We start from the raw sequence: 12,958 nt of genomic DNA, 5'->3' as shown, positions 1-12,958 counted from the left end.
ATTAATGGATATCACCTTAATCAGATGATCACACTCAGCATCATCAATAGACAAATTGACATCTCTGCTTCATAGATAATATTTGTGCCCCCAAACCATAAACCATCTCTAATGAGTAATAGCTATCTTGCAAAATAGCCACTGTAGAGTCTTCAAAAAGTCAAGAGAGACAGGGTCATTATATGTCATCTTGGAGACTAAGGAGGAACACGTTTTCCAAGTAAAGGAAACCATTTATTGGGACATTTAAGTGAAGATTCTAGTGGCTTGAATATAAGGAGTATGGAGTTCAGAAAAGATCAAGATTGGGAGTTGGGATAATGATGTTGATAAAAATGTAACTTTCCAAAAAAGTCAACTTGTTACCCTCCTACAGATACAAAAATAAGCACACACATTACAGAATTCACTTTACTCATATTATGTGAGGCAACCAGGGATATCTAATCCATACAAAGGACAAATCAAGGGACTTCCCTGGCGGTCCAGTGGTTAAGCCTCCAGGCTTCCACTTCAGAGGGCACCAGTTCCATCCCTGGTCGGGGAACTGAGATCCCACATATTGTGTGGCAAAAAAAAGAAAAAGTCAAAACAGCACAAATTTTTGTGTTGTAAAGGAATGGTGTAAATTGAGATTGGACAAAACTAGGTTTTTCCCCACTCCTGTAGGAAGGAGGGGGGATGTCAAATTACTATTTGACAGTACATAATTTACATATCTATCAGTAGTGTACCACTTATGGAGAGTTGTTAAGTAACTCAAAGGCATTTAACTGGGCTAGAATCTGATAGCCTGGAAAAGTGTGATCTTTTTTCTGAGATGTAGTGTTGGTGCTTCGTGTCTAAGGCAGGCAACGCTCTGGAAGAAAGGCAAGTCTAACTTTTTTCTGTGCGCCTTAAACAATTCTTGTAACTTTCTTCAAAAAGCATTTTAATGATGTAGGAGGAAGACTTCTGATAATTCATCCTTTTGAATTTTTATCCCAGGAAATAAAATGTTACTCGATTAAAAAAAAAAAAATTAGGGAGGGAGGAGGGAGGAGGGTTCAGGATGGGGAACACATGTATACCTGTGGCGGATTCATTTTGATATTTGGCAAAACTAATACAATTATGTAAAGTTTAAAAATAAAATAAAATAAAAAAAAAATTGTTCTGAGTTCCTCATTTAATCCTCACTACAATCCAGCAACTGTGATGCTGGGAAAGATTGATGGCAGGAAGAGAAATGGATGACAGAGAATGAGATGGTTAGATGCATCACCAACTCAGTGAACATGAATTTGAGCAAACTCCAGGAGACGGTGAAGGATAGGAAAGCCTGGGGTTGCACAGAGTTGGACGTGACTTGGTGAGTGAACAGCAGCAGCTCTCCAGCAGGGGAGATAATCTTCTCTCCATGTAATTACAAAATTGAGGCTTAGAGTAGATAAATAACTTGCCTAAGATCTTACTTAGTAAAGGGGAAAGAGTACTGAACACAGGTTATTTTGACTCCTTAATCTGTAGTTTTAATCACTCATAACAGATATAAACATGTTCTGTGTAGATAAAGAGGAGGAAACCATTAGTTTCTGGAGCTGTGTTCTAAAGGAGTTGGAGAAAAGATGGGGGTTGTTGAGGGTTATCGCAACCAGAGGAAACATCTTGAGCCACAGCATTCAGATGTGAAAGATGGTGGGATATTTGGGAAACAGTAAGTACAAAGAAATGTCAGCAACTCCCACTTTCCTACTTAGAAGAAATCATAATGCTGGTTACTTAAAATGATATTTGGACCATTTTAGTGAGTGTGTGTGTTTTAGGAGACAGTTTATTACTGTTGAAACAAACAGGACTTAGGAGGCAGAAAGACCTTAGTTAGAATTCCCAGTATTACAGTTTACTGTTTGAGTAACGTTGGGTGAGTTATTTAATCTTTTTGAACCTCTGTTTATTTATTCATATACAGAATAAGAAAAATAATTTCTAATTCAGCTAGAACTAGTAGTATAATATATGTGATACTGTATATAAAACTCCTAAATAGTGCTTGGCATATGATTTGTATTTAATAATTATTGCTCTTGTTATATTAAAATCCTCCCATGTGGTCAAGTGTTAATTCTCTTTAATCCTTCAGAAAGTCATTTACTTCAGGAATTTGTATTTAGATCCAGTGGATACAGAGTAAATTACAAAGGTCCTGACTGTGAAAAGAAGAAACCAGTTGTAGAGTTAGATTTTTTTTTTAAGTAAAACATAAACATTTGCATAAGTAATGTACAAGTAAAACTTTCCTCATTATAAAGTTAGATTTTAGTTATTTCTTTCTGACAGCTGTGTCCATCTGCAGTGGAATTAACTTTTAGACACAGTGATGACAGTCTTCTAAGAAGCTGAGTCATATGCAGCTGGGGTTTTTTTGGTATCTTTTTTCAATATCCTAAAGAGCTAACTAAAATTTTCAGTTTTAGAAAAAAGAACTTGTCATCTATTATATTTTGCAGGGGTACCACCTTATCTATATAAGCATGACTACATGTTTTAAAATTCTAGGTGACTACTCTTGGAGTTCAAGAAAAATAGGAGTTATCCATAGTAGAGCAAGCCAGCCAACTCCCAAGACAGTCCTCTTTCAGTTCAGTTCAGTCACTCGGTCATGTCCAACTCTTTGCAACCCCATGAACCTCAGCACGCCAGGCCTCCCTGTCCATCACCAACTCCCTGAGTCCACCCAAACTGATGTCCATCGAGTCGGTGATGCCATCCAACCATCTCATCCTCTGTTGTACCCTTCTTCTCCTGCCCTCAATCTTTCCCAGCATCAGGATCTTTTCAAATGAGTCAGCTCTTCGCATCAGGTGGCCAAAGTATTGGAGTTTCAGCTTCAACATCAGTCCTTCCAATGAATATTCAGGACTAATCTCCTTTAGGATGGACTGGTTGGATCTCCTTGCAGTCCAAGGGATTCTCAAGAGTCTTCTCCAACACCGCATTTCAAAAGCATCAATTCTTCAGTGCTCAGCTTTTGTCATAGTCCAACTCTCACATCCATACATGACCACTGGAAAAAACATAGCCTTGACTAGACAGATCTTTGTTGACAAAGTAATGTCGCTGCTTTTTAATATGCTGTCTAGGTTGGTCATAACTTTCCTTCCACGGAGTAAACGTCTTTTAATTTCATGGCTGCAGTCATCATCTGCAGTGATTTTGGAGCCCAAAAAAGTAGTCAGCCACTGTTTCCACTGTTTCCCCATCTATTTCCCATGAAATGATGGGACCGGATGCCATAATCTTAGTTTTCTGAATGTTGAGCTTTAAGCCAACTTTTTCACTTTCCTCTTTCACTTTCATCAAGAGGCTCTTTAGTTCCTCTTCAGTTTCTGCCGTAAGGGTGGTGTCATCTGCATATCTGAGGTTATTGATATTTCTCCCTGCAATCTTGATTCCAGCTTATGCTTCTTCCAGCCCAGCGTTTCTCATGATGTACGCTGCGTATAAGTAAAATATGCAGGGTGACAATATACAGCCTTGACGTACGTACTCCTTTTCCTATTTGGAACCAGTCTGTTGTTCCATGTCCAGCTCTAACTGTTGCTTCCTGACCTGCATACAGTTTTCTTAAGAGGCAGGTCAGGTGGTCTGGTATTCCTATCTCTTTCAGAATTTTCCACATTTTATTGTGATCCACACAGTCAAAGTTTGGCATAGTCAGTAAAGCAGAAATAGATGTTTTTCTGGAACTCTCTTCCTTTTTTGATGATCCAGCGGATGTTGGCAATTTGATCTCTGGTTCCTCTGCCTTTTCTAAAACCAGCTTGAACATCTGAAAGTTCACGGTTCACGTATTGCTGAAGCCTGGCTTGGAGAATTTTGAGCATAACTTTACTAGCGTGTGAGATGAGTGCAATTGTGTGGTAGTTTGAGCATTCTTCAGCATTGCCTTTCTTTGGGATTGGAATGAAAACTGACCTTTTCCAGTCCTGATGAGTTTTCTAAATTTGCTGACATATTGAGTGCAGCACTTTCACAGCATCATCTTTTAGGATTTGAAACAGGTCAACTGGAATTCCATCACCTCCACTAGCTTTGTCCGTAATGATGCTTCCTAAGGCCCACTTGACTTCACATTCCAGGATGTCTGGCTCTAGGTGAGTGTGAGTGATCACACCATCGTGATTATCTGGGTCATGAAGATCTTTTTTGTACAGTTCTTCTGTGTATTCTTGCCACCTCTTTTTAATATCTTCTGATTCTGTTGGGTATATACCATTTCTGTCCTTTATTGTGCCTATGTCTGCATGAAAATTTCCTTTGGTATCTCTGATTTTCTTGAAGAGATCCCTAGTCTTTCCCATTCTGTTGTTTTCCTCTATTTCTTTGCATTGATCGCTGAGGAATGCTTTCTTATCTTTGCTTGCTAGTCTTTGGAACTCTGCACTCAGAAGCTTATATCTTTCCTTTTCTCCTTTGCTTTTTGCTTCTCTTTTCACAGCTATTTGTAAGGACTCCTCAGATAGCCATTTTGCTTTTTTGCATTTCTTTTTCTTGGGGATGGTCTTAATTCCTGTCTCCTGTATAATGTCATGAACCTCTGTTAATAGTTCATCAGTCACTCTGTATATCAGATCTAGTCCCTTAAATCTATTTCTCTCTTCCACTGTATAGTCATAGGGATTTGATTTAGGTCATACCTGAATCGTCTAGTGGTTTTCCCCACTTTATTCTATTTAAGTCTGAATTTGGCAATAAGGGGTTCATGATCTGAGCCACAGTCAGCTCCCAGTCTTGTTTTTGCTGACTGTATAGTTTCTACGTCTTTGGCTGCAAAGAATATAATCAATCTGATTTCAGTGTTGGCCATCTGGTGTTGTCCATATGTAGAGTCTTCTCTTGTGTTGTTGGAAGAGGGTGTTTGCTATGAGCAGTGTGTTCTTTTGGCAGAACTCTATTAGCCTTTGTTCTGCTTCATTCTGTACTCCAAGGCCAAATTTGCCTGTTACTCCAGGTGTTTCTTGACTTCCTACTTTTGCATTTCAGTCCCCTATAATGAAAAGGACATCTTTTTTGGGTGTTCTTTCTAGAAGGTCTTGTAGGTCTTCATAGAACCGTTCAACTTCAGCTTCTTCAGCATTACTGGTCAGGGCATAAACTTGGATTACCATGATATTGAATGGTTTGCCTTAGAAACTAACAGAGATCATTCTGTCGTTTTTGATACTGCATCCAAGTACTGCATTTCAGACTCTTCTGTTGACTATGATGGCTACTCCATTTCTTCTAAGGGATTCCTGCCCACAGTAGTAGATACAATGGTCATCTGAAGTCACCCACTCTAGTCCATTTTAGTTTGCTGATTCCTAGAATGTCGACGTTCACTCTTGCCATCTCATTTGACCACTTCCAGTTTGCCTTGATTCATGGACCCACATTCCAGGTTCCTAGGCAATATTGCTCTTTACAGCATCAGACCTTGCTTCTATCACCAGTCCCATCCACAACTGAGTGTTGATTTTGCTTTAACTCCATTCCTTCATTCTCTCTGGAGTTATTTCTCCACTGATCTCCAGTAGCATATTGGGCACCTACTGACCTGGGGAGTTTATCTTTCAGTGCCCTATCTTTTTGCCTTTTCATACTGTTCATGGGGTTCTCAAGGCAAGAATACTGAAGTGGTTTGCCATTTCCTTCTCCAGGACCACATTTTGTTGTCAGAACTTTCCACCATGACCCGTCCATCTTGGGTGGCCCCACACGGCATGGCTTAGTTTCATTGAGTTAAACAAGGCTGTGGTCCATGTCATTAGATTGGTTAGTTGTCTGTGATTGTGGTTTCAGTCTGTCTGCCCTCTGATGCCCTCTCTTAGCGACTAAATAAATCAGAAAGCACCTTTCTCTATTTATGATTTGAAATCTTATTTTGTCTATTGTATTGTATGTATAGTAACTCAAGGCAACCTTCCAGAGACTAACTTTGGAGGTCTTGTCTTCTTTTTCACATTGGCTACAAATCTTTCCTTCTTTCTCTGCTGACATGTTTAATTCTTCTCTGACAGTAATGTCTACATCTGTAAAGTTCTTTGGATAAAATGTATATGAAGGCCACAAGTGGATTTCTATAAAACAGTACTTGCATTCCTGGCATTTCCTTGTTGTTATTTCAGTTGTCTGAGTTGCCAAGAGATTCAGATACCACCCATGTTTTATAGACCTTTCAATAGTAAAACAGACAGCTATGTTCCATGCAGGGAGAACAAATCAGACAGGCAAATACAAAACCTATTGGCTTTATGTTCTCTGCTCCCTCTTTTCAGTCCTAAGTTCAGCATAGACTTTGCAGAGATTGGCACAAAGTCTAAGGAGCAAAGAAAAACAAGGGAACAAGCAGCTTTCATTTAATGCTAAAATACTAAATACTAAAATACCCAAGTCCAGTATAACCATGAGCTGCTACGTTTAAAAACAAACTGGGCTTGAGATGTGTTGAGTGTGTATATGTGACATGTAGGAAAAGTAGAGAATGAAAAATAAGTTATATTGATTAGTAGGTGGGACAGTTGGGAAAGCTCCCTTGAAGTCACCATGGGGTTGCTACTTTATAAAGACAGAATCAGGAGATGCCCATATCACACACCCTAAATGAGTCTTGCCTCAGCCTTGTACCATTCTAAAGTATCAATGTGAAGGAATAAAATCATAAATAAAATCTACTTTTCTCCCAAAAAGGCTTTGTAAGTTCATGAATTGAAATTTTCAGTTAAGGGAGAAGGCCAAAGATACGAAATTGAGAAGTAAACATAATGGAAGACAGAGGGCTAGGGTGGTCAACATTCACTGGTTTATCAGACTTTATGAATTAGTGAAGAGCCCGCTAGAGCCAAATATTACTCTTAAGGTGTTCATTATCTTCAGAGTATTGAGGTTATTTTTATTAACTGGATTATTAACTAGATTATTTAAAACAAGTATCTTTTCTGTATCATTGCTTTAAAATTTTTTTTGTTTGTTTTGTTCTTGTTTCACTACTTGATGTTGTTAAGAGGAAAACTTTTACAGTTTGGTTCCAGTGGTTGTTGCCTACAGATTGTGGCAATAGATTAAGAGGAGAAAAGACCAACTTACTTTAGGCTTGCCTGGTATACGTGAGGGAGTATTTAATAGCTAGCGTTAAAAGGTTTATATACCAAACTTAACAAGGGTGATGATGGTTGGGTTGATCTTAGTTTTCTGAATGTTGAGCTTTAAGCCAACTTTTTCACTCTCCTCTTTCACTTTCATCAAGAGGCTCTTTAGTTCTTCTTCACTTTCTGCCATAAGGCTGGTGTCATCTGTATATCTGAAGTTATTGATATTTCTTCCCACAATCTTGATTCCAGCTTGTGCTTCATCCAACTTGGCATCAGCATGATGTACTCTGCGTATAAGTAAAATAAGCAGGGTGACAATATATAGCCTTGACGAAATCCTTTCCTGATTTGGAACCAGTCTTTTGTTCCATGTCCACTTCTAACTGTTGGGTCTTGACCGGCATCCAGGTTTCCGAGGAGGCAGATCAGGTGGTCTCTAATTCCCACCTCTTGAAGAATTTTCCACAGTTATTTGTGATACACACAGTCAAAGGCTTTGGCGTAGTCAGTAAAGCAGAAGTAGATATTTTTCTGGAACTCTCTTGCTTTTTCGATGATCCAAAGGATGTTGACAATTTGATCTCTGGTTCTTCTGCCTTTTCTAAATCCAGCTTAAACATCTGAAAGTTGACAGTTCACATACTGTTGAAGCCTGGCTTGGAGAATTTTGAGCATTACTTTGCTAGTGTGTGAGATGAGTGCAAATGTACAGTAGATTGAGCATTCTTTGGCATTGCCTTTCTTAGGGATTGTAATGCAAACTGACTTTTTCCAGTCCTGTGGCCACTGCTGAGTTTTCCCAATTTGCTGGCATATTGAGTGCAGAACTTTCACAGTGTCTTTTAGGATTTGAAATAGGTCATCTGGAATTCCATCACCTCCACTAGCTTTGTTCATAGTGATGCTTCCTAAGGGCCACTTGACTTTGCATTCCAGGGTGTTTGCTCTAGGAGAGTGATCACACCATTGTGGTTACCTGGGTCATGAAGATCTTTTTTGTACAGTTCTTCTGTGTATTCTTGCCACCTCTTCTTAATATCTTCTGCTTCGGTTAGGTCCATACCATTTCTTTCCTTTATTTTGCCTATCTTTTGCATGAAAATTTCCTTTGGTATCTCTGATTTTCTTGAAGAGATCTCTAGTCTTTCCCATTCTATTGTTTTCCTCTATTTCTTTGCATTGATAATGGAGGAAGGCTTTCTTACTGCTCCTTGCTATTTTTTGGAACTCTGCATTCAAAAGGGTATATCTTTTTTTTTTTCTCCTTTGCCTTTAGCTTCTCTTCTTTTCTCAGCTATTTATAAGGCCTCCTCAGACAACCATTTTCCTTCTTTGCATTTCCTTTTTTGGGGGATGGTCTTGATCACTCCCTCCTGTACAGTGTCATGAACCTCCATCCATAGTTCTTCAGGCACTCTGTCTATCAGATCTAATCCCCTGAATCTATTTGTCACTTCCACTGTATAATATCAAGGGATTTGATTTAGGTCATACCTGAATGGTCTAGTGGTTTCCCCTACTTTCTTCAATTTAAGTCTGAATTTGGCAGTAAGGAGTTCATGATCTGAGCCACAGTCTGCTGCCGTCTTGTTTTTGCTGACTGTAAAGAGCTTGTCCATCTTTGGCTGCAAAGAATATAGTCAGTCTGATTTTAGTATTGACCTCTGGCATTGTCCACGTGTAGAGTCTTCTCTCATGTTTTTGGAAGAGGGTGTTTGCTATGAAGTGCCTTCTCTTGGCAAAAGTCTGTTAACCTTTGACCTGCTTTGTTTTGTACTCCAAGGCCAAAGTTGCCTGGTTGGAGTAGACTCTAAACACATTTTCTGTGTTCAGAGGGCATCCGGTCCAGATTTTTAGGTGTTGGGCTCAAAGTATCTTTAGATGGTAGAGACATCAATGTCAAGTTACTTCCCAGAGCAGAGCATGAAAGATCATGTTTTTGGTGACCTTCCCAAGTGACCCAAATTTGAAGTTATAAGTAGTTTTAAGTTTAAAGCAAATTGTCCAGCTTCAGCTTGTAGTCTTTGGAACAGGATTACCTAGAGTCTCAAGAAGGATCTGGGCAGTCAGGTTTTAGTTGTCAATGATGTCAAGTCTCACACGCTTGTAAAGTAATGCTTAAAATTCTCCAAGCCAGGCTTCAACAATACGTAAACCATGAACTTCTAGATGTTCAAAATGGATTTTGAAAAGGCAGAGGAACCAGAGATCAAATTGTCAATATCCGCTGGATCATCGAGAAAGCAAGAGAGTTCCAGAAAAACATCTATTTCTTCTTTATTGACTATGCCAAAGCCTTTGACTGTGTGGATCACAACAAACTGTGGAAAATTCTGAAAGAGATTGTAATACCAGACCACCTGACCTGCCTCTTGAGAAACCTGTATGCAGGTCAAGAAGCAACAGTTAGAGCTGGATATGGAACAACAGACTGGTTCCTAACAGGAAAAGGAGTACGTCAAGGCTGTGTATTGTCACCCTGCTTATTAAACTTATATGCAGAGTACATCATGAGAAACGCTGTTCTGGGTGAAGCACAAGCTAGAATCAAGATTGCCGGGAGAAATATCAATAACCTCAGATATGCAGATGACACCACCCTTATGGCAGAAAGTGAAGAAGAACTAGAGCTTCTTGATGAAAGTGAAAGAGGAGAGTGAAAAAGTTGGCTTAAAGCTCAACATTCAGAAAACTAAGATCATGGCATCTGGTCCCATCACTTCAAGGGAAATAGATGGAGAAACAGTGGAAACAATGTCAGACTTTATTTTTTTGGGCTCCAAAATCACTGCAGATGGTGACTGCAGCCATGAAATTAAAAGATGCTTACTCCTTGGAAGGAAAGTTATGACCAATCTAGACATCATATTAAAAAACAGAGACATTACTTTGCCAACAAAGGTCCATCTAATCAAGGCTATGGTTTTTCCAGAAGTCATGTGTGGATGTGAGAGTTAGACCATAAAGAAAGCTGAGCACTGAGAAATTGGTGCTTTTGAACTGTGGTGTTGGAGAAGACTCTTGAGAATCCCTTGGACTGCAAGGAAGTCCAACCAGTCCATCCTAAAGGGAATCAGTCCTGGGTGTTCATCAGAAGGACTGATGTTGAAGCTGAAACTCCAGTACTTTTGTCACCTGATGCGAAGAACTGACTCATTGGAAACGACCCTGTTGGCTGGGAAGGATTTAAGGTGGGAGGAGAAGGGGACGATAGAGGATGAGATGGTTGGTTGGCATCACCCACTCAATGGACATGAGTTTGGGTAAACTCTGGGAATTGGTGGTGGACAGGGAGGCCTGGCGTGCTGTGCTTCATGGTGTCGCAAAGAGTCGGACACAACTGAGCAACTGAACTGAACTGAACTACTGTATTCTGTGTAATACTGTTTATTAAAGTACACAAAAGCACAGCTACTTTTAGAGGATGCATGCATGTGACAGTGTACACCGGACAAGTGAGCTACTTATATGATTCAACCTACGAATACACGTTCACATCTTTGGGAGTTTGCAACTTGAGGGTTTGTATGTAGGGGACTTATTGTAGTTTATATAAGCACTTCCTTTCCCTAAGTCAATTAGAATAGAGCTTCTTTGTTAATTTAGTAATATGGAGATAGGAAAATAGTACATATGCATATCATATTTTTAGACAGACAGGAATGTAGAGAGCTTTATGACTTTCATCCTAAAATTTTAGCTATGCATCAGACATAAATACAGTAATACAGAATGCACTCATTTATATGTAAGCATTCTCATCTTTGTCCCACCTTGTGTTTTTATTGAATAGTGTGTCCGGTAAATGGGAGAAGTTGTTACCTGCTCAGTATAAGGGATACAGCTTTTTACCTTTATTTTGGAAGAGTTTTAAGGTTTTCTTTTGTCCTGATATATAATCTTGTGGAGAATGTGGACTAACAATTAACCTTTTTATCCAAGTGGTTGCTTTTGTGAGTTCTGAGTCCTTAGAGGGAGTGGGCAGGGGGCTGAAGATCCAATGACTCTAGGGAATTGAGGGGCTCACATGCAGTGGGCAAAGCCTTGGAGAAGCCAGCTTAGGAAATCTTTAAGTTTTTCTAAAGAACCTTTGGAAGTTCTAAATTATTCTTGTAAAGGCATACCAACAAGGGAGAAAGCAGAGAGTTAGAGTTAGTGGTGTAGTGGCAGAGCATATGGTCAGCAGGGGTTGGAGAAGGATGATGTTAGTTGACTTAAAGTTCCCATGATAGGAGCAGGACCAAGTAGTGAGAACAGAGAGGCTTCAAACAGAAATCCAAGAACTCACAGCCTGAGTAAGCATAGCGCCTTCAAAGCAGCAGAGAGACCTGAAAACCAAAGTCAGAAATAACTTCCATCCTAAGGTTTACCTTAGAAAAAAGAAGCCTGGGACTCTAACTCAGCTTCAGAAAGTAAGCTAATTCAAAATGTGATGCAAACCATAAGCCTTTTTATGGGTTAGGCATAGCTTCAAGAGACATCCCCCCAAAAGGTACACAGAAGTGACATGTCTATTTAAATCTTCTGCCCATTTTAAAATTCAGTCATTTTTGTTATTAGTGAGTTATAACAACTTAAAAATATATATATTCTGGATACGTTTGTTACCAGAAATATAACCGGCAAATATTTTCTCCCAGTCTGTGGCTTGTCATTTAATTTTGTTTTGAACTGCAACAAGTATTTGATTTTGATAAAGATCAGCTTATGAATTTGTTTCTTTATAGGTTGTACTTTGGTGTTGCATTTAAGAGCAGTTTTCATGTTGAAAAGTTCTCAAAGATAGTCTATTTTATTTTTTTCAAGGAGTTTTATAGTTTTAGGTTTTACATTTTAGTATATGATCCATTTTGAGTTAATTTTTGTGTGTCAGCCAATATTCTCATGCATTCTCATTGGAGGAGATAATCAGTTCTTGAAGAATGAAAAAAATCTGTATTTATATGTAAACCAGAGATAGAGCAGATAAACAGGGACTTCTCTGGTGGTCCAGTGGTTCAGAATCTGCCTTGAAATGCAGAGGACATGGGTTCAATCCCTGGTCTAGGAACTAAGATCCCACATGGCTTGGGGCAGCTAAGCCTGCTGTGCCACACGATGGTCTTGTATGCCCCAGCTAAGACCCAGTGCAACCAAATAAATATTAAAAAAAGATAAATAGGATATTTGTTGCATTAAAAATTTTTGAGGGGAGGGCAAATTAAGTTTAAAATATCTCAAGGCACTTCTTAGGAATGTGTAATGAAAACTTGAGGAACACCGTCTAAATTAAACTTTATGCATGCTATGCTTAGTCACTAAGTCGTGTCAGGCTCTTTGCGACCCCATGGACTGTAGCCCGCCAGGCTTCTCTGTCCAAGGGATTCTCCAGGCAAGAATATTGGAGTGGATTGCTGTGACCTCCTCCAGAGGATCTTCCCAACTGAGGAATCAAACCCAGGTCTGCTGCATTGCATGTGGATTCTTTACCATCTGAGCCACCAGGGAAGTGGGTGCACAATTATGCCAGCCCTATTTATTGAAAAGCCTATCCTTTCCTCACTGAATGAATTGTCTTTTCACCTTTGTTGAAAAATCAGTTGACCATGAATATAAGGGTTTGTTTTTGAACTCTCAATTTTATTCCACTGATCTATGTCAGATATGACTTTAAGATCGCATGTAATTGGTAGAATAACTTTTCAGGTGCTTCAAAAATTAGCACTTTAAAATTAATTCCTTATAATTTTTATTTGAAACAGGATACAAGACTCTGATGCTAGGAGGGATTGGGGGCAGGAGGAGAAGGGTACGACAGAGGATGAGATGGCTGGATGGCATCACCGACTCAATGGATGTGAGTTTGA

At 39.3% G+C, this 12,958-nt stretch overlaps 1 protein-coding gene across 19 annotated transcripts in view; it reads left to right on the top strand.

Moving 5' to 3' along the window:
* Positions 1 to 12,958, top strand: part of COMMD1 (copper metabolism domain containing 1) — a 174,722-nt gene that overhangs the window by 38,084 nt on the left and 123,680 nt on the right. For 12 of the 19 annotated variants that reach the window (XR_015136744.1, XR_015136748.1, XR_015136747.1 and 9 more), the window contains one exon: positions 12,854 to 12,948. The exons of the other annotated variants lie outside the window; for them this stretch is intronic. Coding sequence is in view for 2 of the 12 variants with exons in the window: in XM_086326427.1 (XP_086182553.1) it covers positions 12,868 to 12,948 (81 nt within the window). In the remaining 10 variants the exon portion in view is untranslated. The remainder of the gene's footprint in view (positions 1 to 12,853; positions 12,949 to 12,958) is intronic. 19 annotated transcript variants of the gene reach the window in all.

This window comes from Bos grunniens, chromosome 11, assembly GCF_055505025.1.
Source record: "Bos grunniens cultivar Pamir isolate PY7600 chromosome 11, Bosgru_T2T1.0, whole genome shotgun sequence".
NCBI lineage: Eukaryota > Metazoa > Chordata > Mammalia > Artiodactyla > Bovidae > Bos > Bos grunniens.
The sequence above is the reverse complement of the archived record's forward strand: the minus strand, read 5'-3'. Positions and strand labels throughout refer to the sequence as shown.